The 27,665-nt window shown below is 53.8% G+C and overlaps 1 protein-coding gene across 8 annotated transcripts; it reads left to right on the top strand.

The window, feature by feature from the left end:
• The first annotated feature begins 495 nt into the window (after window positions 1-495).
• Window positions 496-27,533, top strand: ATXN2 (ataxin 2). 8 transcript variants are annotated; one of them, XM_081339386.1, is made up of 25 exons: window positions 496-551; window positions 6,625-6,661; window positions 8,057-8,116; window positions 9,369-9,440; window positions 10,153-10,303; window positions 11,979-12,103; window positions 12,407-12,498; window positions 12,767-12,964; window positions 13,148-13,326; window positions 13,619-13,825; window positions 15,458-15,673; window positions 16,277-16,474; window positions 17,198-17,308; window positions 17,695-17,765; window positions 17,860-18,161; window positions 18,692-18,755; window positions 19,288-19,440; window positions 19,661-19,727; window positions 19,876-20,060; window positions 20,506-20,638; window positions 22,989-23,042; window positions 25,308-25,453; window positions 25,819-26,046; window positions 26,458-26,629; window positions 27,310-27,533. In XM_081339386.1, the coding sequence occupies exons 3-25, from the start codon at window positions 8,084-8,086 to the stop codon at window positions 27,336-27,338; spliced, it is 3,186 nt and encodes a 1,061-aa protein (XP_081195512.1). In that variant the 5' UTR covers window positions 496-551; window positions 6,625-6,661; window positions 8,057-8,083; the 3' UTR covers window positions 27,339-27,533. The 8 variants fall into 8 exon arrangements, with proteins under 8 accessions (XP_081195512.1, XP_081195519.1, XP_081195518.1 ...); XM_081339388.1 differs by lacking the exon at window positions 496-551 and having other exon boundaries at window positions 4,323-6,661; window positions 15,458-15,643; XM_081339387.1 differs by lacking the exon at window positions 496-551 and having other exon boundaries at window positions 4,324-6,661; window positions 19,661-19,721.
• The last annotated feature ends 132 nt before the right edge of the window (window positions 27,534-27,665 follow it).

The raw sequence follows: 27,665 nt of genomic DNA, 5'->3' as shown, positions 1-27,665 counted from the left end.
CAAGGGGAGGCTGGTGTGTGTGTGTGTGTGGGGGGGCTTTGCCTACAGATCTCCAAATGGGGGGGGGGGGCTTCTCCCGGTTCCACTCTGCACGTGCTCAGGGGCTGGCCGCTCCGCCCGGGCTGGGGCGCGCGCGCAAAAGTCGGCGGGTCGGGAGCGCGCGCGCGCGTACCCGGGCCCGGCGGCGGCGGCGGAGGAGGAGGAGGAGGAGGAGGAGGGAAGCGGTTCCGGGGCCGGGCGATCCGAGCCGATCCGAGCGAGAGACCCAGGCAGGCAGGCAGCCGTCCCGCCCGGGGGAGCCGCCGCCTCCGCTCCGCCCCGCGGCCGGATCCCTCCGCGGGCCTCGCCATGGCGCTGAAGCCCTCGCCGCAGCCCTCGCCGCCCCCGGCCCCGCCGCAGCCCCCGGCCGCCGCCGCCGCCGCCGCCACCACCACGCCGCCGCCCCCCGCCCCGAGCCCGGCCCCCAACGCCCCCCCGGCCGCGGGGGGGCCCCCGGCGGGCGGGCGCAGGGCGGGCGGGGCGGGCCCCGGAGCGCGGCCCCCGCTGGGCAGGTGGGTGCGGGGGGGGAGGGGGCGGGGGGGGGGGCTCCGCAGGCCGCGCCGCGTCCCCGGCCGGAGAGGCCGCTGCCCTTCAAGGCCGGCCGGGAGGAGCCTGGCCGGGCAGAGGGCGCCGCCGCGGCCTGCTCTGCCGCAGGGGCGGCGGGGAAGCGGGGCGGGGGGGCTGGGCCCGGGGACCCCTCCCCGAAAGGCCTCTCCGGACGGCCTCCTCCCCCTCCCCGCCTCAGGTGCGCCCCGGCCGAGGCCGTCCCCGGGGGTCGTCAGCCTGCCCCCCCAGCCTCACAAAAGGGGGGGCGCCGAGCGAGGCCGCCTGCGTTGGCGCTCCGAGCGACCGGGGGGGGGGGGCGGCGGCTCCCTTATCGTCCCCCTGCGAGGCCGGGCGGGATAATCGGGGGAGTCTTGTGGTTTTGCAAGGCTGGAGAAAGAACCGGATTTTTCTCGCTTTGACCTCCCAAATTTCAGCCTTGCAGCTCGGCTGCTGCGGCGGCTGCTGACGCCAGGCCCGGGGGGGGGGTCCCTGCCTGCCTCCCCTGGGGGCTTCTGAGGGAAGAGAAAAAGTTTTTGCAAGGTCCAGTCTGGGTGGGTCACCGGGCCCAGAAGAGACCCCCCCTCCCGTCTGGCACCCGTTGACCGACCCAGGTTGGATCTTGCGACATTAGCCCGGACACGTGTCTTTCCCTTCCTGCCTGGGGAACAAGTTCTCCCTCCTGAGGCAGCAAATGCTGCAGGTGGGGAGGGGGCCAAGGCTGCGCTTTTCAGCTGGTTGGGGTCTCTCCAGAAAGCCCTTGGTGCACCTCGGATTGACGGAGGAATATCGATCCGTGGGGCAGCCGGTTGGCTCTCCCAGGTAGAGCAGCTGTCGCCACTACCCTCCACCCTGAAATACCTTCTCTGGTTATGCAATGCCGTAGTATTAATTTATGGTATACTGTTACCCCAGCAAAGGGAAACGCCGGTCCGCTTTCTATTCCGAGGCCGGTTTTCATATTTTGAACGTGACTAAATTCACCCTCTTTAGACTTCCAGAGTAAAGTCCGAAGGAAATAGAGGTAAGCTTATTCCCCTGTTCTGAATGGGGAACGCTACTCGATTTGCAGCAACACGTTCCTACGTTCCTCTCTCCTAGGAGAGGTTTCTGTAGCTGTAGTTGATTTGCAAGGATTCACTTTTTACCTAAGCTTATTAGCAGAGACGGACACAGGAGCACCTCCTTGCAAATCGGCCTGCTGGGCCTCGTTCTGTCCCATCACCCTTATAGTGACCTGGGGAGTCCGTTAATCCCCTGTGCAGGTCAGCCCTGGGACAGAGAGGAAAGACCATCTGGGTGAGTGAATGGGCAGAGGGCTGAAAAGGGACAGTTTGAATTGACAAGGTCTCCAAGCATTTCTGAACGGAGCACAGATTCTCTTCTAAAGGTGGGACTTTGCACTGTGAAAACATTGCCAAATGCTTCGGATCCTCTTCCTTCCAGTTTCAAACTCAGTTTGACGTTGGATTCCTGGTGTTGAAAGCCACCAGGCATTTCTTTGCTAGAAGACAGGGTCCCCGTATGCTAAGGAAGAAGGTCAGCCTGCTCTCGGGGTCTTTGGTCCTGGGTCTGACATCTCCAGGGACAGCTTGGAAATACTCCGAGCCAAAATAATTTTGGCTTTGTGTAAGACCGTTTCCTTAAGGACAGAGTGGACATGAAACTAAATGTGTGGCCTGAATTGAAATATGCCCATAAAGCAAATTCTTCCCATCTTATAATTGATTCCCCGGTTCAGGGTTTGCATTGTTGACTTTTAAAATGTAAATTGGTGCCTAACAACAGAGCTTCAGTTTTGGCTGTTATTATTTTGGTTAAAAGAACCTGTGTGTATTATTGTACGCGTGCCTATCTGGTCATGCTTGGAAACTTCTGAGAGTTTTTATCCCAGGCCATTTAGCTATATTTCTTTTATCCCTCTCTGGAGCATGAAAATTGGTGTGCTCAGTCTTGATTGCATGAGAGATAAATAGTCAAAACTATTTTCAATCCTCTAAGAAATCGTAGCAATTCCGTCTGACTGTCCAGCTCTTAGGCCGCTTAGGGCTTGATAAATCCGTCCATGTTTTATCATCAGAAGCATTTCTGCCCTGTTCTGTTCCTCCAATCTAGCATTTCTCAACCTTGTGGTAGCTTTAAGATGTGTGGACCTCAACTCCCAGAGTTCCTGGCTGGGGAATTCTGGGAGTTGAAGTCCACACATCTTAGTTGGGAAGCTACTCTAATCTACAAGAACACCCTTTTAAGTAAAGCAAGGGTAGAAAACAATAACAACAACTTTGTAATTATGAATCTGGGGGAATATTTTAGACTATAAATTGCAAGAGAGGATTTAGATAGTCCTCGACTTACAAGTCTTCATTGAGTGACCAGAGTTACAAGGGCACTGAAAAAAGGACTTACGGGAGTTTTTCACCCTTACGACCGTTGCCGTGTCCCCGCAGTCACGTCATCAAAATTCAGCTGCTTTGCAGCTGACTCACACTTACGACCGTTGCTGTGTCCCATGGTCACATGATCACCTTTTGACAAGTGGGGAAGCCAGATTCGCATAACAATGGTGGCAAGAAAGGTCATAAAATGGGGCAAAACTCACTTAACAAATGTCTTGCTTAACAACAGGAAATTGGGGCTCAATTGTGGTCGTAAGTCAAGGGCTACTTGTAGTTAACTTGCTGAGAAAGACTTAAATGGGTAACCTTGGTCTCCTTACTGTTTGGGGCCCGAGAGTCATAAAAAGAGGGAATTTACCCACCTGTAGATGCCACCTGGGGCCAGCCAGAAGAGCTTAGCGCCTAATAAACTCAGTCCAAATTATACACTCAATTTTTTTTTTGCACAGCAATTCTGGGACAAAACAGGAAAATACGTAAGGGAGCTGAATTTGAAGACAATCCCAATGTTGGATGAAGCAAACACTTCCGTTGTGCATCTAACACTTAAAAGAGAATCAGCCCAACTTCCTTGGAAAGGAATTCTGTAAATATTTACAGTGTTCCGAAGAGGTTCGGTAGCGCCTTATCCAACAGACCCGTTTGATTCAAAGGCAGGCGCTTAAGTGAGCTTGCAGCTCATAAAAACGTAATGCCTTTTAATAACATTTCATGGGAAAAGGTGCCACCAGGATGCTGGACCAGACTCCTGCAGTTCGGCTCCTGTTTTACCACGTCCTCGGCCTTCCTTTCCCACCCCTGCTAGGAACTTCAGGGTGCAAATTCCCAGCTTCTGCTTGCACAGAAATGGCTTTGCAGCCTTTACGGCTCCGGTAAGGCCACCTTGGTAGCCTGAGCGTTGCCCACCTACAAGCAGCCTTGGGTTTGGCTTTGGTTTCAGATCCTTGGTAAATGCGGAGAGGGATCTTTTTCAGCACAAGAGGCGGATGCTGCTCAACGGCAGTTTGTTTAGTGACTGTTCAAACCTACAACAGCCCTGAACAAAGGGACTTAGGGACGTTTTTTCACCCTTACGACCTTTGCAACGTCCCCAGGCTCACGTGATCAAAATTTGGCCGCTTGGCAACTGACTCATTTATGACCGTTTCTGTGTCCCAAGATCATGTGATCCCCTTTTGCGACCTTCTGACCAGCAAAGTCCAGGGACGCTGTGTTATTGTGGCGAATTTGGCTTCTCCCGTTGCGGCAAGAAAGGTCGTAAAATGGCAAAACTCACTTAACAAATGTCTCACTTAGCAACATAAATCTTGGGCTCAATTGTGGTCGTGAGTCGAGGACTTTGCCAGTGATGGAAGGTAATTGACGAAGTGATCCGTACTTAGCCAATTTTTCCCATTAGCCAAATGGCCCAGAAGTGACAGACGCTTTGGCTGCCGTGAGAGAAGGGAGCCCAGAAGAAAGTTTTGTGGGTGCTGCCTCCACTGGTGTTTTGGTTACAGGAGTTCAGAACGTGCCACAGAGTTGCGGGTCCTCTCGCCAAGGACCACCTGTGGCTGCTCCAGCTTCTCTGGTGGCCAAGAAGCATCTGCTGAAGTGGGAGCAGGCTGGCACCTTGGGGGCTTCGCTTAGCCTCCTCCCGGAATCCAAGAGAGGATTTGGCAGCTGGTCTAGGAACCATCACCTTGTTCTTTTTCCTCTGGGTTGTGAGTTGCTCAGAGGGAAGAAGAAGGGGGGACTTGTCAGGCCTTGGCAGTGGGCAGCTTGCCGTTGACAGCCATCTTATGGAGAGCCCATCCGAGTCCTCCTTGGCCAGGCTAAAGAGTCTCACCATCGGGGCAAGTCTTGAAGGCCCTTTGGATTCACTGGGAGAGCTGCTGGCCTTCCCTTCAAGAAATATTTTCTGGGACTTTCCCCGATAGAGTGGCTGGTCTCTTTGGTGGGAGGAGATCTGTGGCTCCCAGCTGCCGACTCTCTTTTCCAAGCCCTGATGTGCTTTGCCCAAAGCCCAGGCTGGTGGCTCTTCAACCCCCTTGAAAATTCTGGCGTTCCATTAAGCACCCCAGGACCTCACTGGCTCCTGCTTGGAAGCTGCCACCAGCCTCTCGGCTGACCTACCAGCCCTTGGAGAGAGCCGTACCCCTCAGAAGTAGAGACTTCGGAACCCCCCCCCCCATCTGGTTGGGGCCTTCCTCCTCCCCCCTGGCCTGTTTGGGTCATGGGCCAGAGGTTGAGGCCTCTGGGAGGGAAGACACCACCGTGCCCCCCCCTTCCAAGGGTGAACAAGGGCCCCGAGTCACGTGACTGAAATTGGAGTGTTTTGCTCCTGCTGGTAATGCAAGAGGAGGACCGGGGTAGGGGTGGAGGAAGTTACACGGAGTAGTTTGTCTTCGGCGTGTACTAACATTTACTTAGCAGTTCTTGTTAATGCTCCTAATCGAAGCTCAGTTCAATGTTTGAAGAGCATGTCCCTCTTAAAAATTGGGATGGACGTAGAGGGATTTTTATGGAAAATTGGGGAATTTTCTAGGCAGCCCGATCCTAAAGGAAACTGGAGTTTTGGAGCTTGCACAGCACAGGGGCTCCCTAAGGGAGCAGGGAAGCTCTGAGCCCAAGGCGAATGCATTGAGTTAATTAACAAGCTTTAAGTATTATATTGGTTGTCAAAGAGCGAGAGACTTTTATACGGGGAGGCATAAGCGTAAGCGTTTAATTACTTGGGAAAAAACTCAGAAATGCTTACTCTCAAGGCTCAAACCCATAGATTGGGAGGGGGGGGGAGAAATCACCATAGGAAAACAGCCAAAAGGTTTTTACACAGAGCTCCTCCTGTTGCATATTCCAACCGAAGGGAGTTGATCAGCATGTTGTGGGTGCCACATTCCTGGGCTTACTGGACTACACTTCCCAGCATTCCTAGGAAACCTGGCCGGTGGTGATGAATACCGAGCATTGTTGTCCTGCAAATTGGGAGTGTCACGGTGGTTTGTTCCTGGTGCATTGAGAGCTGCAGGGCGCTGGAGGGTGCTGGAAGAAGGCGGTGGGTTCTCTGCAACCTCAGCTGGGGTTGCAAAGCACTCAGGCTTCTCTTCTGCACGAAAACACTGGAGGGGTGCATTTAAATATCTTTAGCTCACCAAACGCTGCTGCTCCTCGGGCGGTTTGTTGTTGCTCATCGTGACCCCCATGAGTTGGATGGTTGCCGGTTTGGGTCCTCAAATTCCAGCCAGGAAACCTTTGTTTTATTGTGTTGAAATGGGACCACGTTGTGCCTCTTTAGACAGGCGTTTGAATTCTGGTTCACCCCTTCTCCCTCCTTGTGGGTTGCACTGAAAATTGTGAGGAGGCAGGTCAACTTGGAACGATGCTCGTTTGTCCTGCTGCTTTTTCGGGGATGTATTTAAAAAATGATTTAAAAATTGCAAGCAAGCCACCTTGGCAGCGACTCTAGCTTAATCCACACTGAATCTGCGCCAGCATTTGATCTGTAAAAAAATATTCCTGTTAACTAACGGTCCCCGTGCCTTGAAAAGTCCTGGATTTTGACATTTCTTCACCTTTTCATTCCTAGGGTGAAATTACGGTTTCGGCAATGATAACTCTTCAGTTTGCTCTGATCTCATCTCTTTTTTATTTTTATTAATTTCAGAGGGCGCAGCAGTGGCAAAGGGCCCCCTCAACCACCAGTAAGTACATTTCATTTTTTCGCTTCCTTGATGCTTGTTGGTTGATTCATTCTTTATAAAAGTCAAAACTCAAATGCATTTTATTGTTTAGAGCAATGAAAACTGCCCGATACAATAAAGACCTCATCCCAGTTAATGCCACAATGCCCATCATTGTGTAAGGGCCTATACTGCGCCTTCAACTTGTCACATGGAAATATTTTCAGAGATAAAATATTAATTATTATTATTATTATTGCAGATATTATTTGCCCTCTATAGGTTTTTGGTGTTTGCTTGCCACGACATTTGTTTTTAAGAAGCCCAGTTAGATATAGTTACACCTGTAGAGTTTCTGTCTTGACCTTTGCCCCAGGAAGCATTTGGGTTTAGAGACTCTCCCAACACCCTTATTGGAGGAATATGTGTAGCCCTCTATCATGCAGCCCTTTCTACTCCCCTGGGGTCACCCAAACCGACCTATGCCAACCTCCTGCAGATTTTGAGGAGTGATAAGACCCAGCAAGCCAAAAGCCACATTTTAGCCAGGCTGCCCCTTCACTGGATAGTTTGTCCAGCACATTAATCGGTGATGTCACAAACCCCAGGCTACTTCAGTGTAAAGCAGGGGTAGACCCCCCCTCCTCCCCTTTAGCAGAATAGCCTGGATCACATCCAGCCAGAGGAGAGACCCAGCTGCCCCAAAGGAGCCAACGATAGGATGGAGTTTCTGTTCTTCTTCTCTGGCACCCGAGAGTAACGTCCAAAGGGTGGGGGGGAAATGGAAGACGGTCCCAGTTTAGAACCTCTGGCCACGCGACATGGACGGCTGTGCAAGCCCACCAGAAGCAGCTCCATGGGGGACACGTCCTCTTTGCCCAGCCTGGGTGAACGAGGGCCAGACACTTGTAATGTACGTCCATACAGAGTTCTATTGAGTAGTAAACCTCTCCCTGCGTTCCTCCCCACCTCCCGGGAAGACTGTAGGCACGTTGACGTGGTGGTGAAGTTCTAGGAAGCCTGAGAGTAGGCAGAGACAGGTGGCTGGATTCTCGTGCTCCTGTGGTACGCCTGGACTGATAGGCTGGGGTGTCCAACCTGGACAACTCTTAAGACCTATGGATGTCAACTCCCAGAATTCCCCAGCCAGTTGAAGTTCATAGGTCTTAAAGTTGTCTCGGTTGAGTTGTGGCTGCCTTAGAGTGGAAGGACGCCCAATAAGCAGACCTGGAGTTTCTCAGGAATTGCTCTGGATGTGTTCAGGTGGTCTGCGTTCACAGTCTTCCCAACCTCCAAGATTTTCTCCCTAGTGTCACCTCAGCCGCTCCCAACTTAGAGCTTGCTGCCAATCCCGTCTGTTTGTGTGCTATGCGTAGTTGTGCTCTCATGCGTACCACACTCTTTCTCTTCTTTCAGATCCCCTTTCAAGGCATATACGCAAACATGAGAATGGTTCACATACTCACATCTGTTGTCGTAAGTTATGGCCGCCTCTTGGCGATGCTTCGCTTTTCATTAGAAACGGAAATTTCTAAATTCAGTAATCTAGCAATTTCTCTGTGTGTGTGTGTTTGTTTGTGTCTGGGAGGGGGGGAAATCTTTCTGTTAAGTATGCTGCCATCCGCTGCTTCTTTATTTCGAGGCTTAACAAAGTTTTTTGCATTTGCTTTTCTGGTGCAAAATTCAGCGTTGCTCCCAATATCCTGTAGAGCCAAAAGTAATTTTATTTTTTGGCTGCTTTGCCGTTGCAAAGAAGAGAGTGGGGGAAGAGTAGCAAGGTTTCTGGCTTCTGCTTTGTGTCTTTGTTGGAGTGAAGTGAAGTTGAGTGGAAGAGAAGGAAGGCTGACTGCGAGCAGTCCTCCACCTAACAAGAGTTCATTTAATGACTGCTCAGAGTTACAAAGTCACTTACGACCATTTTTCACACCAGTGCCGCATCCTCTTGGTCCCATGATCAAAATTTGGATGCTGGGCAGCTGCTTCATATTTACGACGGTTGCCGTGTCCCAGGATCGTGGGATTCCCCTTTTGCGACCTTTGGACAAGCAGAGTCCAGATTTACTTAACAGCCAGGTTACTGACTTAACGACTGCAGTGATTCACTTAGCAACTGTGACAAGAAAGGTTGTAAAATGGGGGGAAATTCACTTAACAGCTGTCTCACTTAGCAGCAGAAATTTTGGGCTCACTTGCGGTCGTAAGTCGAGGACTTTTTTGGGGAGCGTCGTTGAACAGATCAGCATGTTGTAGGACTCGCAGCAACGTTGGGTCCGGTAATGAAGATGGCCGGGACTCGGCTTCCCCTGTGTTGTGTATCCCTTGTTTTTTTCCTCATGGTTTTGATTCTTGAGAGCTGGTTTTGCCCTTTGTTTTCTGTCGCTCGGATTTTGCTTCAATGATTTTTTTGCCTCATTGGATAATAAATTCGTAAACTCAACGCATGGGGAGATTCTGGTAATGTTGGGGGTGTCATTTTGTGTAGTGTGGGTGGGGCGTGTGTGGATGCGGACTCTGAGGGCCAGGCTCTTTGGAGAAGCATGAAGAAAATTCAGGTCGGAGGCTAGAGAAAGACGCCCAGTCTTAGACCTTGCCTATAAATGGATGTGGTTTTTATTTATGTGTAAAATTTATGAGCCGCCCCTCTTAACCGCATGGTAATCTTAATCCCAATCTTAAAATGAGACTTTCTGATCATGATTCTTCTCTTTCCCCTCCTTTTTTCACACAGGGATCCAAATGTGAAGTACAGGTGAAAAATGGAAGTATATATGAAGGAGTTTTTAAAACATACAGCTCTAAGGTAAATACATTTTCCTTTCTTTTTCTCCCTCCTTGCCCGACCCAATCAAACGGATCTAGACCTTCTGGCTGTGGATCATGGGGCCTGGCCGGTCTCAGGGCTGCGTAAGGTTGGGCTAAGTACTGGAAGGAGCCAGGATTCGGACCCTTCTCGGCCACGGAAACTCAGAATTTTCAGGCCGTCGTTCTCACTCAGCCGGACACCGGCCGTAACGTTGTGGCAGGAAGCACGAGAAAGCTGGAGGGTCTGTTTCGCCATCTTGGTTCCTGGAGAAAGTAGAAATCACAGGAAACAACCATTAAGATAAATGGTTGGACCTTAAACTCTAAATTTCATTGCTTGAGAATAGTGTTTCTCAACCTTGGGCACTTTTAAGGCATGTGGACTTCAATTCCCAGAATTCCCCAGCCAGTCTGGGAGTTGAAGTCCACAAGTCTGAAAGTTGCCAAGTTTGAAGACCCCTGAGTTGGTGGCTAAGGGAGCGGTGAGCAGAGAAGTCCTTAGTCTTGAACTGGACCTCAAATGTCCAGCCACAGCTGCTCTTCATCATGCACCTTGATATGTCCAGTTGCTGACCATTTAGAGGGCCACTCAGTCAGTTGACATTTCAGTCGGGCAGGTCGGGGGGGGGGAAATGTTGCTTGTGATGGTTTTGCTCCGTGAAGCTGTTGTCTAGGGAGCTGGGCCTGATCCTGTTCACTCTGTCTTCCAGTGTGACTTAGTGCTCGACGCCGCTCACCAGAAAACGGCTGAATCCAGTCTGGGGCCCAAACAAGAAGACATCATTGAGAGCATCTTGTTCAAGTCTTCAGATTTCGTTATGGTGCACTTTAAGGACATGGACTCCAGCTATGCCCAGAGAGGTCTGGAATGAGGAGGGGTTTTAATATATTTGAACCTTTTGGGAAATTGGATCCACTTTTAAAATAGCAGCTATTGCTCTGCTGGCTTCCATTGGCCAGAATACTTTGATCTCTTCAAGAAAGTCACCTACTTTGACTATGGCTAGTTTAGAGGAAAGAAGGGGTGGGGAGTGGGGGACATTATATTTCGGTATTTGAGGGGCTGCCACAAAGCCGAGGAGGGGGTCAATTTATTTTCCAAAGCCCCAGAAGGCAAGGCAAGAAACAGTGGATGGAAACTAATCAAAGAGAGAAGCAAGCTGGAATTAGGAGAAACTTCCTGACAGTGAAGAAGAACAATTAACGGGTGGAACGGCTTGCCTCCAGAAGTTGTGGGTGCTCCATCGTTGGGGTTTTTAAGAAGAGACCGGACAGCCGCTTGTCTCAAATTGTATACGGCCTCCTGGTTGAGCAGGGGGTTGGACTAGAAGACCTCCAAGGTCCCTTCCAGCTCTACTCTGATTGATGGACTTAAGAATTAAGTTCTTCCTCTCCTGATTCCTCCTTGCTTTGGCCATTTCAGCAATAATGTCTAGGAGAGGAAGTCCCTTTGAGGGCTCCTTGCTTGCTTGTTTCAGCCCTGAGCTACAAATATTCTCCTTTGTTGGGATTCCCTTTCTCCCCCCTTTTAAAGCCGCCTCGAGGTGCTGCAGAACACCCCGGGCCCAGTGAGCCCGGCCCGTCTTGCAGAAACAGATCACTTTCCCCGCTGGGTGCCCAAATGCAGTAGCTGAGTGTCTCTTCCTAAGGAGGAATGAAGAAAGACTTTTCTTGGACTGGTTGAACAGGAAGTTGCTTTGAATAACAAAGGGATTCCTGAGGATCAGGCTGTTTGCGGGGGTGGAGAGGTAGCCGCATGCCAGCCCTGTCAAAGAGTTGCTCTCCTACCTACAGGAAGAAATCCCAGGTTTGGGGGTCAGATGCGTGGACTTCTGACAGCTTCTGACCTTTCATGATTGATTGAGGGCCAATCAAATTCTGGGACGGGGGGGGCTGTTTCATCGAAGAGTGAAGCTCAGAACTTCAGTTGGGGAATGGAGGCGATTGTTCTGCTGTGGTGTCAGGAATAGGCCCTTCTTGACTCTAGATTCCTTCTTCCCGAAAAAAGAAGGATGAATTTAAAGTGATTTCTGAGGTTATGCAGGGATGGCAATGACCGCAGCTCAGACGATCAGATTCTAACTCTTATTTTATCATAGGTTACTAGGGGGGTCATGAGGGGTCCCGATTATGGACTGGTGGGCTAGAACTCTGTTCTAGGTTGCAGGGTCCTTGGTGCTGTCTGAGCTGGGTTGTTTTCTGGCAGACGTTTCCTTACCCAGCTAGCTAACGTCAGCAGTGCTAGAAGGGAGTGGGGTTTGCAGGCAGGAGGAGGAGGAGGAGGACTGTGGGGTCCTTGGTGCTCTCTGAACTGGATCGTTTTCTTGCAGACGTTTCATAACCCAGCTAGGTCACGTCATCAGTGCTAATCTCCGTTCTAGGTGGTAGTTCCTTAAAGTCTACTAAATGTTAAGAGGGCTTGCTTCTGACTCGGCCTGTGTAGGGTTCGCAGAGGTTCACTTTAGCCGTCCCTTGCCAAAAGGTAGAAGGTGCTCCAGGAGATGCTGTTGTCTGATGCTGTTTCCTTCAATCACAGATGCTTTTACCGATTCTGCCATCAGCGCTAAAGTGAATGGCGAACACAAGGAGAAAGATCTGGAGCCCTGGGACGGAGGAGAAGGCGCTACAGCCGAAGACCTTGAAGCTTTAGAAACTGATGTTGTAAGCCTCTCTTGACTTGAGTTTCAGAGGGTCTGGGGGGGGGGGTCTTTGAGGGGTTTACACCCAGGGCCCCAGAAAGAATTGCTTCTGATGACCGTCTCCCCTTCCATCCCGCTTCTTGATTCAATCCAAGTCAGAGGGGCTTCTTCTGGATCTGGGTCTTCCCACGCCGGGGTCTGCGGCGACAGCTTTGGTTAAAAGGTTTAGGAAGATGCAGGGAGCTTTTAAATGCGAGAAAGCTTATTTTTGTACCCTTCTGCCATTTTAACCCTGGGACCCTTTAACCCTTTTCTTGCCTTCTAGTCCAATGGATGGGATCCCAACGACATGTTTCGCTACAACGAAGAAAACTACGGGGTGGTTTCCACGTACGACAGCAGTTTGGCTTCCTACACGTACGTTGCTGTCGGCTGCCTGGTTCTTACAGGGCTGCGTCAAGGTTTTGGCCTAGACTAGCCATTGTAAGAGGGGTGGGCTTCAGCTCCCAGGATTCCCCAGCCAGCACATCTGACTGGGGGATTCTGGAAGTTGATGTCCGCCCTCTTAAAATGGCTTAAAGTTGAGAAACATAGACCTAAACCGTTGTGTTTCTTGTGCTGTGTATCTCATCAGCCACAAATCTGGATCACAGATGGATCCCCTTGTCTCTCCCCCTGGTTTTAGGGTACCCCTAGAAAGAGATAATTCAGAAGATTATTTAAAACGGGAAGCGAGAGCGACCCAATTAGCGGAAGAAATCGAATCCAGCGCCCAGTACAAGGCTCGGGCGGCTTTAGAGAACGATGACCGCTCCGAAGAAGAAAAATACACAGCGGTTCAGCGAAATGCCAACGAGCGAGAAGGAGCCCTGGCAGCCCCCAGGTAGAGCGAGGGGGGAAGGGGTGGGGGGGGAATCGGGGACTTCTTTCTTTTCTTTCTTTCTTTCTTTCTTTCTTTCTTTCTTTCTTTCTTTCTTTCTTTCTTTCTTTCTTTCTTTCTTTCTCATCCTTCCATCTATCTGTCTGTCTAAAATGGCACATCTGCCCTTCCCTCCGCCCTTTCCAGAGAGAACAAGTACATCCCTCCCAGCCAGCGCAATCGAGACGTCCTTCCTTGGGGTGCCGGAAGGCAGAACTCACCGAGGGCCGGCCCGTCTGGATCGGGCCCCTCTGCCTCCAGACCCGGGTCCCACTCGTCAGACTACAGCCTCCATTCGGGGACCGACCAGAGGATCGTTAACGGAGGCAAGTATTCCCGGGGACCTCAGCCAGCCTTTGGGAAGACCGCCACCGTGGTGCCCTGCAGGTTGAGGGCGACCTTCTTGAAGACGATATTCCGGGATCAGATGCCAGCGGCCTTCCCCAAGTTTAGTGTGAGCTTGCAGCAATCCCCAGGAGACTCAGAACAATAGGATGAGAAACCATTTGGGTCATCTTTACTTTCCCCCTCACCCCCACCCTGTTTCTCCCCCCCCCCATAATTTTTATTTTGCTTTAGTTTTTATGCTTTCCTTCTTCATATCATTTGTTCTGTCAGGTGTTCCCTGGCCATCGCCTTGCCCATCTCCTTCCTCTCGCCCACCTCGCTACCAGTCAGCTCCCACTTCTCTTCCACCACGGGCAGCCACCCCTACACGGCCGCCCGCCAGGCCCCCCTCGCGCTCCTCCAGGGCCCCGTCTCACCCCTCTGATCATGGCTCTCCAGCTCCCGTCTCTACTCTGCCTAAACGCATGTCTTCAGAAGGTACCAAGACCACAAAACGTTTTCTTTGTTCACGCGTTTGCATTTTAAATCTTTGTGTTTCATTTGCCCCCTCCCCTTTTTCTGCGAGTGGCGGGTCAGAGGGGAGCTGGGGCGCTCGGAGAAGAGCGGGGGGCGCTGGGATGGCCTGGTGGCTTCCTGCTCGCTTCTTTGGTCTGGAGTGAGTCGGAAGAGGCGAAGAAGCACCCTTCACGGTGGAGCAAAGCCCGTGTAGATGCAAGAGCTTTGGCTGTGTGATGGTGGCCCCCAGGTCTCGTGGCTTACCCAGTCCCTTGTTAACCGCAAGAAGGCTCAGGCCTCACGTGGCCCTTTGCCACGAGACTCCGTGTTGCTTTCAGCCAGAGTGGGTGGTCCATTCAGATGTGAGGTTCAACTAGTGTTTCTCAACCTCGGCCACTTCGCAGGCTGGCTGAGGAATTCTGGGAGTTGAAGTCCACAAGTCATAAAGTGGCCAAGGTTCGGGGCCCCTGCCCTGGAAGACTTTGAGATCAAATAAATACATTTTATTAAGGGGGGTGCTGGATGTTGTTTGAGAAGTGGGAGATTATAGGTCAAATTGGAGAAGATTTGGGAGAGTTGTGTGAGTCCCCCCCCCAGATGAGAATATTGTGTGTTGGCTCCCTCCACCCTTTTGACACAAAATTTTCCTCCTTCCCTATTTGCACATTCATCAGAAACGTCCCCTTTCCAATTTTAATCCCGGCAAATCCCCGTTGAAGAGCGTGGTTTTCTGGGAGAACAGATGAGAGTTAGGTAGAATTTCATGGGGTCTCTGCGTTCCCTTTAAAGTTGTGGTGATTTCTAAAAAGTCTGTTTGGCTGAGTGTAATAGTTCGCAATGCGTCTTTGGAGGCTTGTTCAGCAGGGAAGCATCGCAAGCCAAACTTAAGAGTATCGGCACGCAGCTAAATTTGCCTTTTGGAGTAGCGGTGATCGATTCGCCCTCCTCCTGAAGGACAGGATCAGGCTCCAATGGCCTTGCTGGAATCCTATGGGAAAAGTACTGGAGGTTGCTTTCGTGCAGGGCGTCAGAAAGTAAAAAAGCAATAAATCGAAACTGGGCTTTTCCGGAAGAGATGTCCCAGTTCATAACTGTATTTTGCAAATTCTTGGAGAGCTGAAGGCAGGAAGACGCTTTAAATCCAGTGAAACCTCGTACAGATAATCCTTGGTTTACGACCACAATTGGGCACTAAGCCACAAGGACATTAAGTGAACTGTGCCTGATTTTACGACCTTTATTGCTTTGATGGTAAGTGAGCCCAGCTTCCCCCATTGCATTTCCTTGTCGAAAGCTGGCTGGCATGGTTGCAAAGGGCGATCGCAGGACACACACACACACACACACACGGGACACTGCATCCATCATAAATAACACACGCCGGTTGCCAAGTGCCCTTGTTCTGATCCCGTGACCTTGGGGATGCTGCAGCGGATCCCCAGGTGGGGGAAAACGGTCATCAGCCACTTTCAGTCACCAATGGAACGGTCGTAAATTGAGGATTACCTGCATGGCCACTTGGCTGAAATGCTGTTGCCCTGGTGGGATGTAGCCGAGGGTGGAGGGGGCTTTTGCATGGTATACACGGTTTGGGGGTCGTGTTGCTTTCTCCAGGACCCCCCCGGATGTCTCCCAAGGCACAGCGGCACCCACGAGGCCACAGAGTCCCGGCCGGGAGGGGCGTCATCTCCAGCGGCTTAGAATTTGTCTCCCACAACGTGCCAGGCGAAGCCAGTTCCTCCTCCTCCGCCTCCTCCTGCTCCTCCTCCTCTTCCTCCTCAGCCCGAGGCAGCTCCTCAGGTGGGACGTGGTCCTCGGTGGTCATGGGGGGTAAGTGAAGCTTGGCTGGTGATGGGGATGTCCTACTCCAAACATTTGGGCTTCAAACAGCCCTGAATTTCCACACCAGCCTCCTTGCGCCCGGCTGCTGTCGGAAGTGGGCCGTTCTGGGGACTTGACAGAATGCGTACACCGAGATACACACACACACACACACACACACACACACACACACACACACTTTGTAACCAGGAATTCTTTGGGCAGGCTGGCTTGGGATTCTGGCAGGTGCCTTGCCGCCGAAAGGGCCACATTGAATCACGGGCTGTCAGCAAACGTGTGAGCAGAAATGCTGTGTTCACGCGTGTCTTAGGAAGTTAGGAACTTCCTGGTCAGATAGTGGTGGTGGCGGCATGGATGCCCTTTGCTGCCAGTTTAATCTCTCCGTCTAGATCAGGGTTGGCCAAACTTGGCAACTAAGACTGGTGGACTTCAACTCCCAGAATTCCAATGCTGGCTGGGGAATTCTGGGAATTGAAATCCACCGGCCTCAAAATTGCAAGGTTGGCCATTTTGGGCCCAGATCATAGTGGTATGTTTGCCTGTGAAGAGCTGGGGAGCCTCGTAACAAACTGTCCTGTCCTCTTTTTCTAGTGACCAGGTCATCCCCCAAGGCACACAGACCCCGGTCTCCGAGGCAGAGCAGCGGGGGAGGGATCCCTTCCGGCCCAGCCTTGTCTTCCCCCCAAGCTGGCTCGACCCCGGCCGAATTTGCAGCCACCCCGGTGCCAGCAGCCTCGCCCACCCCCACCAGCCCTGCCGCCAACAGAGCAGGCCCCCCATCTGCGGAAGGTAAAGGACCCCCTTGATGGCTCCTCAGCCTTTCCCAGGGCTGAGCCTGGCTCAGAATGCACAGCCAGGGGATGATCTCATGCAGAAGGAAATGGGGAACAAGGGATTCCCCCAGTTTGGGCCTTAGATGACAAGTGGGCTTACTGGTTTTCTGGATGAGGATCAGCATTTAGGCTGACATTTAATCTCTGGACTGAAAGTGCCATCTTTACCTCCAGGAAATAGATGGAGCAAAACTTTGTTTGTGGGGTCCTCGGTGCTCTCTGAGCTTGGCCATTTTCTTGCAGACGTTTCATTACCCAACTAGGTAACAGCATCAGTGCTAGAAGGGGAGGGGGTGATTTGAGAGAAGAAGAAGAGAGGGAGGAGGAGGACTGGGGGGTTCTCTTGGCCTTCTTGCAGATGTTTCATGACCCAATTCCGTAACATCGTCAGTGCGAGGGAGTGTGGGGGTTTCCACATTGCCTTGCACTGATGTTGTTCCCTAGCTGGGTCGTGAAACGTCTGCAAGAAAACAGCCAAGCCCAGAAACCCCCAAGGACCCCTCATTTCAACCCTAAGCTACAAATGTTTTCTTCTATTGGTCAAATTTTCGTTTGGTAGAAGTTGCCTTCTAGTTTCCTGCCTGCATGCTGCCACTTGGCTTGTCAGAATGCTGTGCGTGGAAAACCCAGCCGGGCATTTGACTCACACCACTGAGGTGACCCTGGTTTTCCTCCCTAGCGAAAGACTCCTGGCTTAACGAGCAGAGGCACAGCTCTTCCCCTGCGGCAGCCAAGGAACATCTCAAGCCCAGCGAAGTTTCTCCCAATTTTAACAAGCCGGAAGGCAAAGGTGAGGTCTGGCTAAAGGCTGGCCGATTCTCTTTATTTCTGGACCTTAAAAAAGGCACATTGGTGCGTGAATAGACTGCGGAGGTGGGTAACGTGTGAGTAAGGGACGCCTCCGAGGGCGTTTTCAGTGTGAAGAGAGGAAACGTATCTGTCGGTGTTTGGGGAAAGTCTCAGTGTCGGAGGATAATTTTGGGGAAGCGTGAATACACAGTCCTCCCCTCATAACCATTCGTTTAGTGACCATTTGCGCTGAAAAAGGTGACTTATAACCGGTCCTCCCCCTTGTGACCGTTGCAACGTGTCCCCCCCGGTCAGGTGATCAAAACTGGGGCGCCTGGCAGCCGGCGTTGGTGCACCAGGTGATCGGTTGCGCATTTGCTCCTCCAGGAGTTTCTCCGGCTGTTCTAGAACACAGAAAACAGATTGACGATTTGAAGAAATTCAAGAACGACTTTCGGGTAAGGGCCAGGCGGCACCCGCGGTCCAGGCGGTCTCTCCCCTCTGTAAGTCCCAGATTAGGAAATAATTCCATCTTCCTCTCTTTTCCCCCAGTTGCAGTCCAGTCCTGCACCTGAAACGGTGGAGCAGCTGCTAAGCAAACACCGAGAGGGTGAAAAGCCCCGGGAGGTCGCCAAGGAGAAGGTGGAGCCCGGCCCTAAAGACTCGGTGGCCGAACCGGGCAGCGGCGCGGCCCCCTTGGCCGGCGGGAGCAGCCCCCCCAGCAGCCCCAGCGCTTCCCCCGCCAGCAGCCTGGCCGAGCAGAAGGCCGGGCCGGAGGTGACCTCGCAGGGCGTGCAGACCTCGGGCCCCGGAGCGAAGCAGGAGGACAAGGAGGAGAAAAAGGAGGCCAGCGAGTGAGTGAGGCGGCCTCGGGTCCAGCCGGCCGGGCCTGGGGGTTGGCGAGACCTCGAGGGTTCTCGGCCAAGCCTTGCTGGGTTCAGGCTGGGGGGGGAGGAGGGGGGTCTTTTAAGCCTTCCTTTGGCTCTGCCTCTCTTCGGAGGAGCATTCTTGGGACACACACACACAAGTTGATGAAGGCTGAGTGGGTGGGCAGCTGCTTGGTTTGTCCACTAGGGGGCGTCCTGCTCTGTCTCATTTGTGGACCAGAGTGTCCTCCTGGCCCCTCTAGTGGCTGATTCAATTTCTCCTTTCTCTTTGCTATATTAAATTCGATTTATTTTATACGACGCCTGTTCAGGCCAAGGCCCGCCCTCCCATCCATCCTCTCCATTCCTATCCCTCCATCCCTCCCTTAGATATTTACTTTTGGTGGGGAGAGGCGAAACTCTGTTGCCGTGTACAGCCTCAGGTCTCCTCGAAGAAGACCCAGGTGTGTCTTCCTTGCCTTCTCGTGCACGTGTGATTGTGTCTTTTGTCCCCTCAGACAAGTCAGAAAATCCACGCTGAACCCACACGCGAAGGAGTTCAACCCTCGGTCCTTCGCCCAGGTGAGCCCCCCAAAAGCAGGGCTGTTCCTTTCGGGCTGAGGCCGCTCTCCAAAATCCCCCCCCCAAATTGGTCTGTGGAGGGAAAACGTCCACATTTCCCATAAAAGCCGGACTGCAGGCAGTCCTTGACAACAGTTGTTTAGTGGCCATTTGTACTTACAGCGGCATAAGTGACTTACGAGCCTTTTTCACACTTGCGAGCATCCCGCACGGTCACAGGAACGAAATTCATACTTTTGGCAACTGACTCACATTTATGACAGTTGCAGGGCCCCTTTTGCGACCTTCCGACTAGCCAAGTCCGCGGGGAAGCCGGATTCACTTAACAACTGTTGTAAAATGGGGCAAAACTCACTTAACCCCTGCCTCGCTTAACAACGGAAATTTGAAGCAGAATTGTGGCCCTAAGTCAAGGACTGCCAGAAGGAAAGCTTGGAGCTCTCTGCGTCCACACAGGGTGTGTTGGGCCCCACGTGAGTTCCTCCTGGAGGGGTCATCTTGCCCGTCTCCCCCCCCATCCTGTCTTTGGCAGCCCAAGCCTTCCACCACACCCACCTCGCCCCGTCCGCCAGCCCAGCCCAGCCCTTCGATGGTGGGACACCAGCAGCCAGCTCCGGTCTACACCCAGCCTGTTTGCTTTGCTCCCAATATGATGTACCCGGTTCCTGTCAGCCCGGGTGTCCAGGTAAGGAGGGGCACGGGGGGCTCCTGCCCTGGGGCCAAGTAGCCCGTTAGAGGGCAAGAGAAGGACGCTTTAGACCTCGGCCACTTGAAGGCTTGTGGACCAGCTCCCAGAATGCCTCAGCCTCGTGCTGGCTGGGGAATTCTGGGGGTTGAAGTCCACAAGCCTTCAAGTGGCCACGGTCCGGCTTGACCTCTGAGTGGCCGCCTGCTTTCTCTCCCAGCCTTTGTACCCGATCCCCATGACCCCGATGCCGGTCAACCAGGCCAAGACCTACAGAACAGGTAAAGGTGAGGAGACCACGGTGGGGGGGCCGTGTTTTGGGGCTGCATGCAGAGGGTCAAGGCTCAGCTGGGCTGCGGCAGGGGGGGCAAGGCAGGGAGGGGGGCAGCTGAAGACGGTGCCCTCCTGGAAGTGCCCTTCTCTCTGTCTCCGCAGTGGCCAACATGCCTCAGCAGCGGCAAGACCCCCACCCCCAGAACCCCCTGATGCACCCGGCCTCGGCCGCCGGGGCCCCCATGGTCGCCACGCCGCCCGCCTACTCGGCCCAGTACGTCACCTACAGCCCCCAGCAGTTCCCCAGCCAGCCTCTGGTCCAGCACGTCCCCCACTACCAGTCTCAGGTACGGCTTGGGCCCCCCGACCCTGACTTACCACAGAAATCGGTCCTCCAGATCGCGGGGCACCCGCCCCACCTACAGAGTGTCCCCCCCAGCATGTCTACAAGTGGCCAGAGACTTTGTTAGTGGGCCCCTCCCTCATTGCAGGAGGGGGGGCGCCTGGGTCCTGTGGGGAGGAGAGTCTGCTGTGGTCCGCCTCCATGCTGTGGGGACAAGCAAGGTGGGGGGGGCTGTCAATACCAGAACGTTTCAGGTGGGGGGGCTGGTCTCGCTTCAGGTGGGGGGCAGGTCCTAGGCTGCCTCATAGGCACCTTCATGTGGGGCCAGAGCCCACCCAGCAGCCTCCTCTGTTTCCAGCCCTCACAGTCTCTCTCCTTTTCTCTTTCTTTCGTTTCCTCTCTTTCTTTCTCTCTGTCTCCCTCCCTCTCTTTCTCCTTCTCCCCCACAGCACCCCCACGTCTATAGCCCTGTCATTCCGGGCAGCGCTCGGATGATGGCGCCTCCGGCCCACCCACAGCCTGGCCTGGTTTCTTCTCCTGCCACCCAGTACGGGGCCCACGAACAGACGCATGCGATGTATGGTAGGATGACCTGATTTGCATTCTTTTTTTAAAAACAAAAACAAAAAAACACTTTTAACGCCCCCACTCACCCACCCACCCAGCCACCACGCAGGGCAGCGCGTTTGCGGAGCCGAGGAGAGGAAACCGGCACTTTGTGTTTTGAGTTTGTTCAGGAAAACAAAACCACTGTTAACAATGTTGGTTTGAAGAATAAAGTACAATTCTAAAGCCTGGCCCCTCGTGGCCCCCGTTTCAGTCTCTGATCCGTCTCCGGAGTAGTCAGAATATTTGCCCCCCCCTCCCCCCAGATGGCGGATGATGGCTGCTTCCCGCAGGGTCCCTGCCGGCCTGTGTGACCGTGCCAGTGCAGAGCCCAGGTCCTCCCGGCCGAAATGGCCTCGCTGGTGGACCCCAGGGCTGGTGGGGCAGGGGTCCCTGCCTCTCTCCAGCCACAGGGACCTCTCCTGGCACCGGGCAGGCTGTGGGTCTCCCTAGACGCTCGACCCGTCTCCATCCTCTGCCCCCCCCAAACAATCCCTGCCTCTCCGTGGCTTCAGCTGGGCTGACACACACACACACACACACAGAGAGAGAGAGAGAGAGAGAGAGCATGCAGTCCCTTCCCCAGACAGGAAGCGCCAGCCGATTCTCCAGCCATGAATAGGCCTGTGTTTGCCTCCAGCGGTGACGGGCAGAGGCTCCTCCGTGCTCAGCCGTCCCCGAGGCTGCCTGTCAGCATCAGCGGCTCTTAGGACAGGAGGAAGGCCCCGGGAGGGGGGGTGGAGGAGGGGGACCGTACATTCCGACAATCCCTGCCTAACCACGTTCTTTATTTTGACTGATGAACTTAATCGGATGAGTAACAAAACGTCTCGGATTAACAAACCTTGGTTTAGTTGCCCTGATTTTAACCTTTTTTAAGGCCCTCCTCCTCCTGGGGGTGGGGGCCCCCCCTCCGGGGCTGTTTCTAGACCTTACGCCCCCTTTGTCCACAGAGGGGATGTTTGCCCCCTCAGCTTTGGGGCAGCTGTGGCAGGTCTGCGTTCTCTTGCAAAATTCCTGGGACCCCCCCCCAGCAGGGCCGTTTCAAGCGTGCAGCCCCCTTGCAGGGAGGGTCCACGTTGTGGATGCTCCTGGTGAGGGGGATCCCAGACCCTTCTCTTCCTGGTGCCCCCTACCCAATTCAGTCATCCTCTTATTTATCTATTCTTCTCTGTGCTGAAACTCCCCACAGTTTCTTCCCACTGAAAATTCAGCCGTCTGGTCGAACCGGTCCTGAACACAGCCTGCCTGTAGGGGGAACAGAAGCATCTGAATTCCCCCCCCCCAATTGTCCGTAGGTGGTGAAACCCCTGTGAGGTGGGTTCCCCCCCCAGGCTGGCGAGAGGGCCAGTTTTTCCTTGACAAAAGGGTCTGTGGGGGAGACGATCCAACCCTTGAGATAAAAAATTGCTGGGGGATATTCTTGGGGCTTCGTTATTTTAAGGATTAGAGGACCCAGATCTTGGCAGTGATGCGGTGCTCCTTAGCTGGTGGGAAACAGAGAAGACTGGTTAAAACCTCAAAGTCGTCATACGTTTTGGGGTCCAGCAGGACTCAAATGAGCGTCTCTCAACCTTGGCCGCTTGAAGACGGGTGGACTTCCAGCGGCCAGAGTTCCCCAGCCTGAAAAACTCTGCTTTAATGGGTCTCCCTGATCTCCGTACCAAAATGTTTGCCATCTTCTGAACGTGTTGAAGCGCTGAAGAAACGCTAAATACCCCGGTTCCTCCTTTCTCTGGAGGAAGAGCTGAGAGATGATGCTTCCTTGGCTCCGTAAAAGTCGCATCTAACAAAGAGCCTTTGGCTCAGATTTACTCCAAGTCACCATTTAGATAAACCTGTGAGCAACAGCAGGTTTCACAGTCCTAAGAACCGTGCAGTTTGTTCCAAAGAGCATGCAGACCCCGAGTTGTATTTTGGTTTTCCCTTTGACTTTAGTGCTTTCCTATGTCTGATTTCTCTCTCTCTGCTGGGAATCCAGTATGATCGACCGACCAGGGGCTGGGTTTCCTGGATCATAATCAGTGTTATAATATCGGTTGCAAATTGCTCGAAACACATTTGAATCCTGTTCATTTTTCCTGTTGTGTCTTAATCGTATGCAAAATGATTGTAGTGATGAACATCTTAATAGTAATGGATTCCGACTGACAATCGTAACCTGTTGGAAACGTCTTAACTTTTTTTTTTAAAAAAATTGCGAATTGGTTTGTGCATGAAAAAAAAAACCACGATAATTGACTGTTAAACCTTTTCCAGAAGCCTGAAAGTGGTGCTTTAATCTTGTGGCATGTGGCTAATTTCCCTTTTTATTTCTCAACTCCAGCATGTCCCAAAATACCCTACAGCAAGGAGACAGGCCCTTCTTTCTACTTTGCCAGTGAGTTGGGGGTTTTTTTGTACTAACTTTGATGTTACACGTTGCACGGATCTTGTTGGTAAAAGGGGGATCAGAGGCCTTCTCTCTTTGCACCAAACCTTTTCTCGGCACAAGGAGTTTTATTTTTCCCTCTGGTTGGTGAGGGGTAGTGAACTTGTAGGATATCCAGGGATGCCGAAGGAAGCTGCCAGAGGAACCTTTAGCAGAGAAGCTGGGTCCGCTGGGAAAAAGAGACCACTTGGCGTGAAGCCCTGCTTGTTGGCATGCGTTTCTCATGTTTTTAAATTTATTACTACTACGAAATGTATTTGCCACCTAACTTGCTCCACTAGGCGGGACACAGAGGAGGAGTACCGTTCCACCAAGCTCTTCCCTTCCCGTCGCACAGCATCCTTGGGTTTTAAGGGAAGCAGCAGTCTGCAAAACGTTGCCGGGCTCCAGGCTGTTCTGTGCAGAATTCCCAGTCAAACTGGGGGAATGGAGACTGGAAAGGGCAGGGAAGCTGCTGCGTTGGGAACCTTCGCTAGTTCCACTCCACAGGACTCGGCGGGGGCCGCTGTCCTGACCCAGAGGGGCTGGAGGTTGTTTTGGGACCCCGCTGAGCAGACGGGCTCAGGATGATGGGGCTTTGAGTTTCATCCTGCAGCAACTTCTCCACTCACTGACGGGGTCCCCACTGTGCCCACAGAGGCAGCTTTGGACTCCTCCAGGATGGCTAATCTGAGGGTCCTTTCAGCAGGATGGAGGGGGCACGTCCCCCCTGGGGGGGGAAAACTTGTGTTTTTCCCCCCCCCCCGGGCATCTGCTGCCCGCCTCTTGCCTTGGGCAGCCCTGGCACACACACTCGGGGTCCTGGCCCTCTTTTTCCCTTCCCATCTGTTCCCTTTTGTGAAACGAAGCCTGTCGTACCAGGGAATGGCCCTTTTATGACCGGTGGACTTCAACTCCCAGAGTTCCATGCTGGCTCTGGAATCCTGGGAGTTGAAGTCTGCAGGTCATAAAGCGGCTGTAGTCGCCCACTTTATCTGGGAAAGAGCGCCAGTCTTTCTAATCTTCAGGCAAAGATCTTGACCACCATCTAACTGGGTTGGGCAGTATCCTGCCTGAATTGTGGTCAGGGGTTCTTCCGAATTCATTTATGGCACAGCCTGCCTGCAGAATCCCACTTGGACTGGGCTGCTTCCTCTCGCCCTGTTCTTAGACCCCGGTTTCTGTTGCACAATTAGCCTTTCTCCGTCTCCACCCCCCCCACACCCCCACCTCAGAATAGCTACTTTCCGACTTTTCCTTCCCTTTCTTCTCCCTTTTTGCTGACTTCCAGTTTTTCACTTCTCGTGCAGAATTGAGCCTCCAGCTACTTCCTTGAGAAGTCATCTTTGGGGAGGGCAGGTGCAGAGAGCTGCCCCCCCCCCAAAAAAAATCACATTTCCGACCCGTGTAAAGCAGCAGCGTTTGCAGGCGCAGCTCGGAGACGCCAAGGGCCTGTTTACGGCTGGACTCTGCCCCTCTGCCAGGGTGCTTGGCAGACCGGAAAGTTAACTCCAAATGTTTTCCTAGCCGGCCTCTTGTGCACTGTGGCCTGGCAGTTTCCTTGAAGCGGGTGGGGTGGGGTTGGGGATCCCCTTCCCTCAAGCAGCGGCATCAGAAAACTTGTTTCCCAGCCAGATTCTCACTGCAAATTGTGGTCCTCTCAGTCGGAAAGAAAAGGGGGCCCGCCAGGATCGTGCCCTGGGGTGCAAAGAGGTTTGCCTTTGGAGTAAGCTGGAGTTCAGGGAAGCGCATCGTTGTGGTCGAGTTTAGAGCAGTGTTTGTCGACCTTGGCAGGGTGAAGACGGGCGGCTCCCCAGCCTGCTTTGGGAGTTGGTCCACCCATCTTCAAGCTGCCGAGGCAGAGAAACGCTGAGCTGTTGGGGGCCCAAGGAGACCAGGAGGCTCTTTCAGGGAATAGCATTAGCTCGGAGGACGAGGAATTGGGGACATTTGCCCCCTTTTTGGGGCTGCCAAGTGATTGCCTCCCCCTTCCGTTGAAGTCCCCCTCCCCAGCTTCCTCTGTGCACAAAGAAGAAATGGAGGGGGTGAAATCGAGAGGGCGAGACTTCCGGGAAGCCCCCTCCCAGTGTTTTAGATGAAGCAGGAGGCCAAACCCCCAGGTGTGTGTGGGGGGGAAGCGGTTCCTTAAAAGCGGCCTTCAAGACTTCCGCCGGCCGCCTGAAGAGTGGGGGGCCTTTTCCCATCCCTCTTGCCTTTTCTCTTCCCCCTCCCCAGTTTCCACTGGTTCCCTCGCTCAGCAGTATGCCCACCCCAGCGCCAGCCTGCACCCGCACAGCCCCCACCCGCAGCCGTCGGCCACCCCCACGGGGCAGCAGCAGTCGCAGCACGGGGGGAGCCATCCGGCCCCCAGCCCGGTGCAGGTAAGTGCTCACCCCTGGGCAGCAGGTGGGGTGGAAGGGCTGCAGCCCCGCCTTTGGCCTGCAGCCCCCCCAGGGGGACGGGCAGGAGCTCCCATAGGAGAGGGGAGGGTGGCCTGCCACGCAGCCGCTCCTCTCTTTGTTTAGTGACCGTTTTTACAAGGTGTGTATTTGTGACGGTTGCACGTCCTGGGGGTGGGGGGTTCACGCGATCCCCATTTGCGGCGGTGGTAAAATAGGGCGTGGATCCCTTTGCCACCACCTCGCCTAGCAGCGGGGATGTCCCCCTGGCCGTAAGCTGAGGACCAGACGAGTCTGGCGACGGCTGTGCTGCTGTGTGACGTGTCCCCCCTCCCGCCTTTCTGCAGCCCCACCAGCACCAGGCGGCCCAGGCCCTCCACCTGACCAGCGCCCAGCAGCAGTCGGCCATCTACCACGCCGGCCTGGCCCCCACGCCGCCCTCCATGGCCCCTGGCTCCAACGCCCAGTCCCCGCAGAGCAGCTTCCCGACCGCACAGCCTACTGTCTTTGCCATCCATCCGTCCCACGTCCAGCCGGCCTACACTAACCCGCCCCACATGGCCCACATGCCCCAGGTAGCCCCGCTCCTCCCAGCTCTTGCCCGGGACCCTCCCCCTCTGGGCTGCTCTTGGGGAGGGGGGCTCCCACCCACCTCGCTCTGAGCCAGCTGGCCGGCCCCACGGTCCATCCCCCCGCTGGGCCTGGGGCCAGCCGGAGCTCCCTGGCGTGTCTGTCGTAGGAGCAGTCCTGCCCCGTGCCGAGGGTCCTGGAAGAAACTGGGCTCCGACAGGAGGGAGGGAGACGGAGGAGACCCCCCCGGCCCTCGTGCAACCCGGGTCGGCAGGCGGCAGGCAGCCCTTTGCGAGTCACGACCGAGATTCCTCTTTAGCTCGGGTCAGACTACTTCAGCCCTGGAGGGCGACCGTGGCCCTTGAGGGTCCCCAGACATAGGAGGGGTCTCCTGACGGCCTTGCTCTTTGTCCCAGGCCCATGTGCAGTCAGGCATGGCTCCTTCCCACCCCCCTACCCATGCTCCAGTGATGCTCATGACGACGCAGCCACCGCCCGGCGGACCCCAGGCCGCCCTTGCGCAGAGTGCACTGCAGCACATTCCAGTGTCGACAGCCACACACTTCCCCTATATGACACACCCTTCAGGTGAGCACTGCGCCGTCCACCTGCCTGGCAAGGAAGCCAGGGGCTTCAGTGCCCGAGGGAGGCGGGAGGTCAGCTCCTGCTTGGCTAAGGCACGAATCGCTGCTTTGGAAGTGGGTCCAGAATGCGCCCCTTGCAGCGGGGGGTGGGGTGGCTCCCTCCGTTGGCACCTTTGGGAAGATGGATTTCCATCAGGGTCGCCTTGTCTTCCTCCTGGTGGTTGACCAAGAGTTGGGGGCTGGAGGGCGATTAGACTGGCAGAGGGTCCAAAGACGCAAGCTGTTGACCAAGGGAGGCGGAAGTCCGGTGTTTCTCAACCTTGGCCTCTTGAAGATGGATTCCCCACCTAGCCTGCTTTAAAAGGGGGGGGGGGAGGACTTAAACTCCCAGAATTCCCCAGCCAGCAATTTTGGGAGTTGAAGTCCACCCGACTTCAGGAGGCCCAGGTTGAGGAACACTGGGTTAAATTAATAAAGTTGGAAGGGACCTTGGAGGTCATCTAGTCCAACCCCCTGCTCAGGCAGGAAACCCTGTACCATTTCCAGACAAACGGCTGTCCGGTCTCTTCTTAAAAACTTCCAGTGTCGGAGCGCTCACCGCTTCTGGAGGCCGGTGGTTCCACTGGCTAATTTAGATCTCAACATTCCTTGTTATTGTTCCTTTATTGTTTTTCTCTCTTGCAGTTCCCACTCACCATCAACAGCAGTTGTAAAGCTGACCTGGCAGAGTAACTGAGGCTGGATCCCTCCTTTCGTTTTCCTTTCTTTTTTTTTTTTTAAAAAAAGGCCAAATACCTTTCCTTTTTCTCCTGCTTCATCCAACTCGGAAGCACATAAACAAAACAAAAGCAAATGAAACAACGAGAGGGGAAAAAAAACCTTAGTATTTCACTTATTTTTGAGGCGAGAGCAAAAGACAAAAGCGAGGCGTCCCCTCCGGTAGGAATGCTGACCCTTTGCAACCTTCCGGGGGGAGAATTTTTGGACCCGAGTCCAAGGCAGGCCGATCCCTCCGGGGGACGGTTCCGTGATTCCTTCCG

Source organism: Vipera berus (genome assembly GCF_964194415.1).
Source record: "Vipera berus genome assembly, chromosome: 14".
Classification (NCBI taxonomy): Eukaryota; Metazoa; Chordata; class Lepidosauria; order Squamata; family Viperidae; genus Vipera; species Vipera berus.
This window is presented reverse-complemented; position numbering and strand designations above follow the sequence as displayed.

What these genes read in the sequence shown, in the direction of transcription:
- ATXN2 (XM_081339386.1), top strand. Translation starts at nt 8,084, where the DNA reads ATGAGAATGGTTCACATACTCACATCTGTTGTC. An exon ending in AGGCCCCCCATCTGCGGAAG is followed by an intron (nt 16,475 to 17,197) that starts GTAAAGGACCCC and finishes TTTCCTCCCTAG; the next exon opens with CGAAAGACTCCTGGCTTAAC. An exon ending in GAGAAAAAGGAGGCCAGCGA is followed by an intron (nt 18,162 to 18,691) that starts GTGAGTGAGGCG and finishes TTGTCCCCTCAG; the next exon opens with ACAAGTCAGAAAATCCACGC.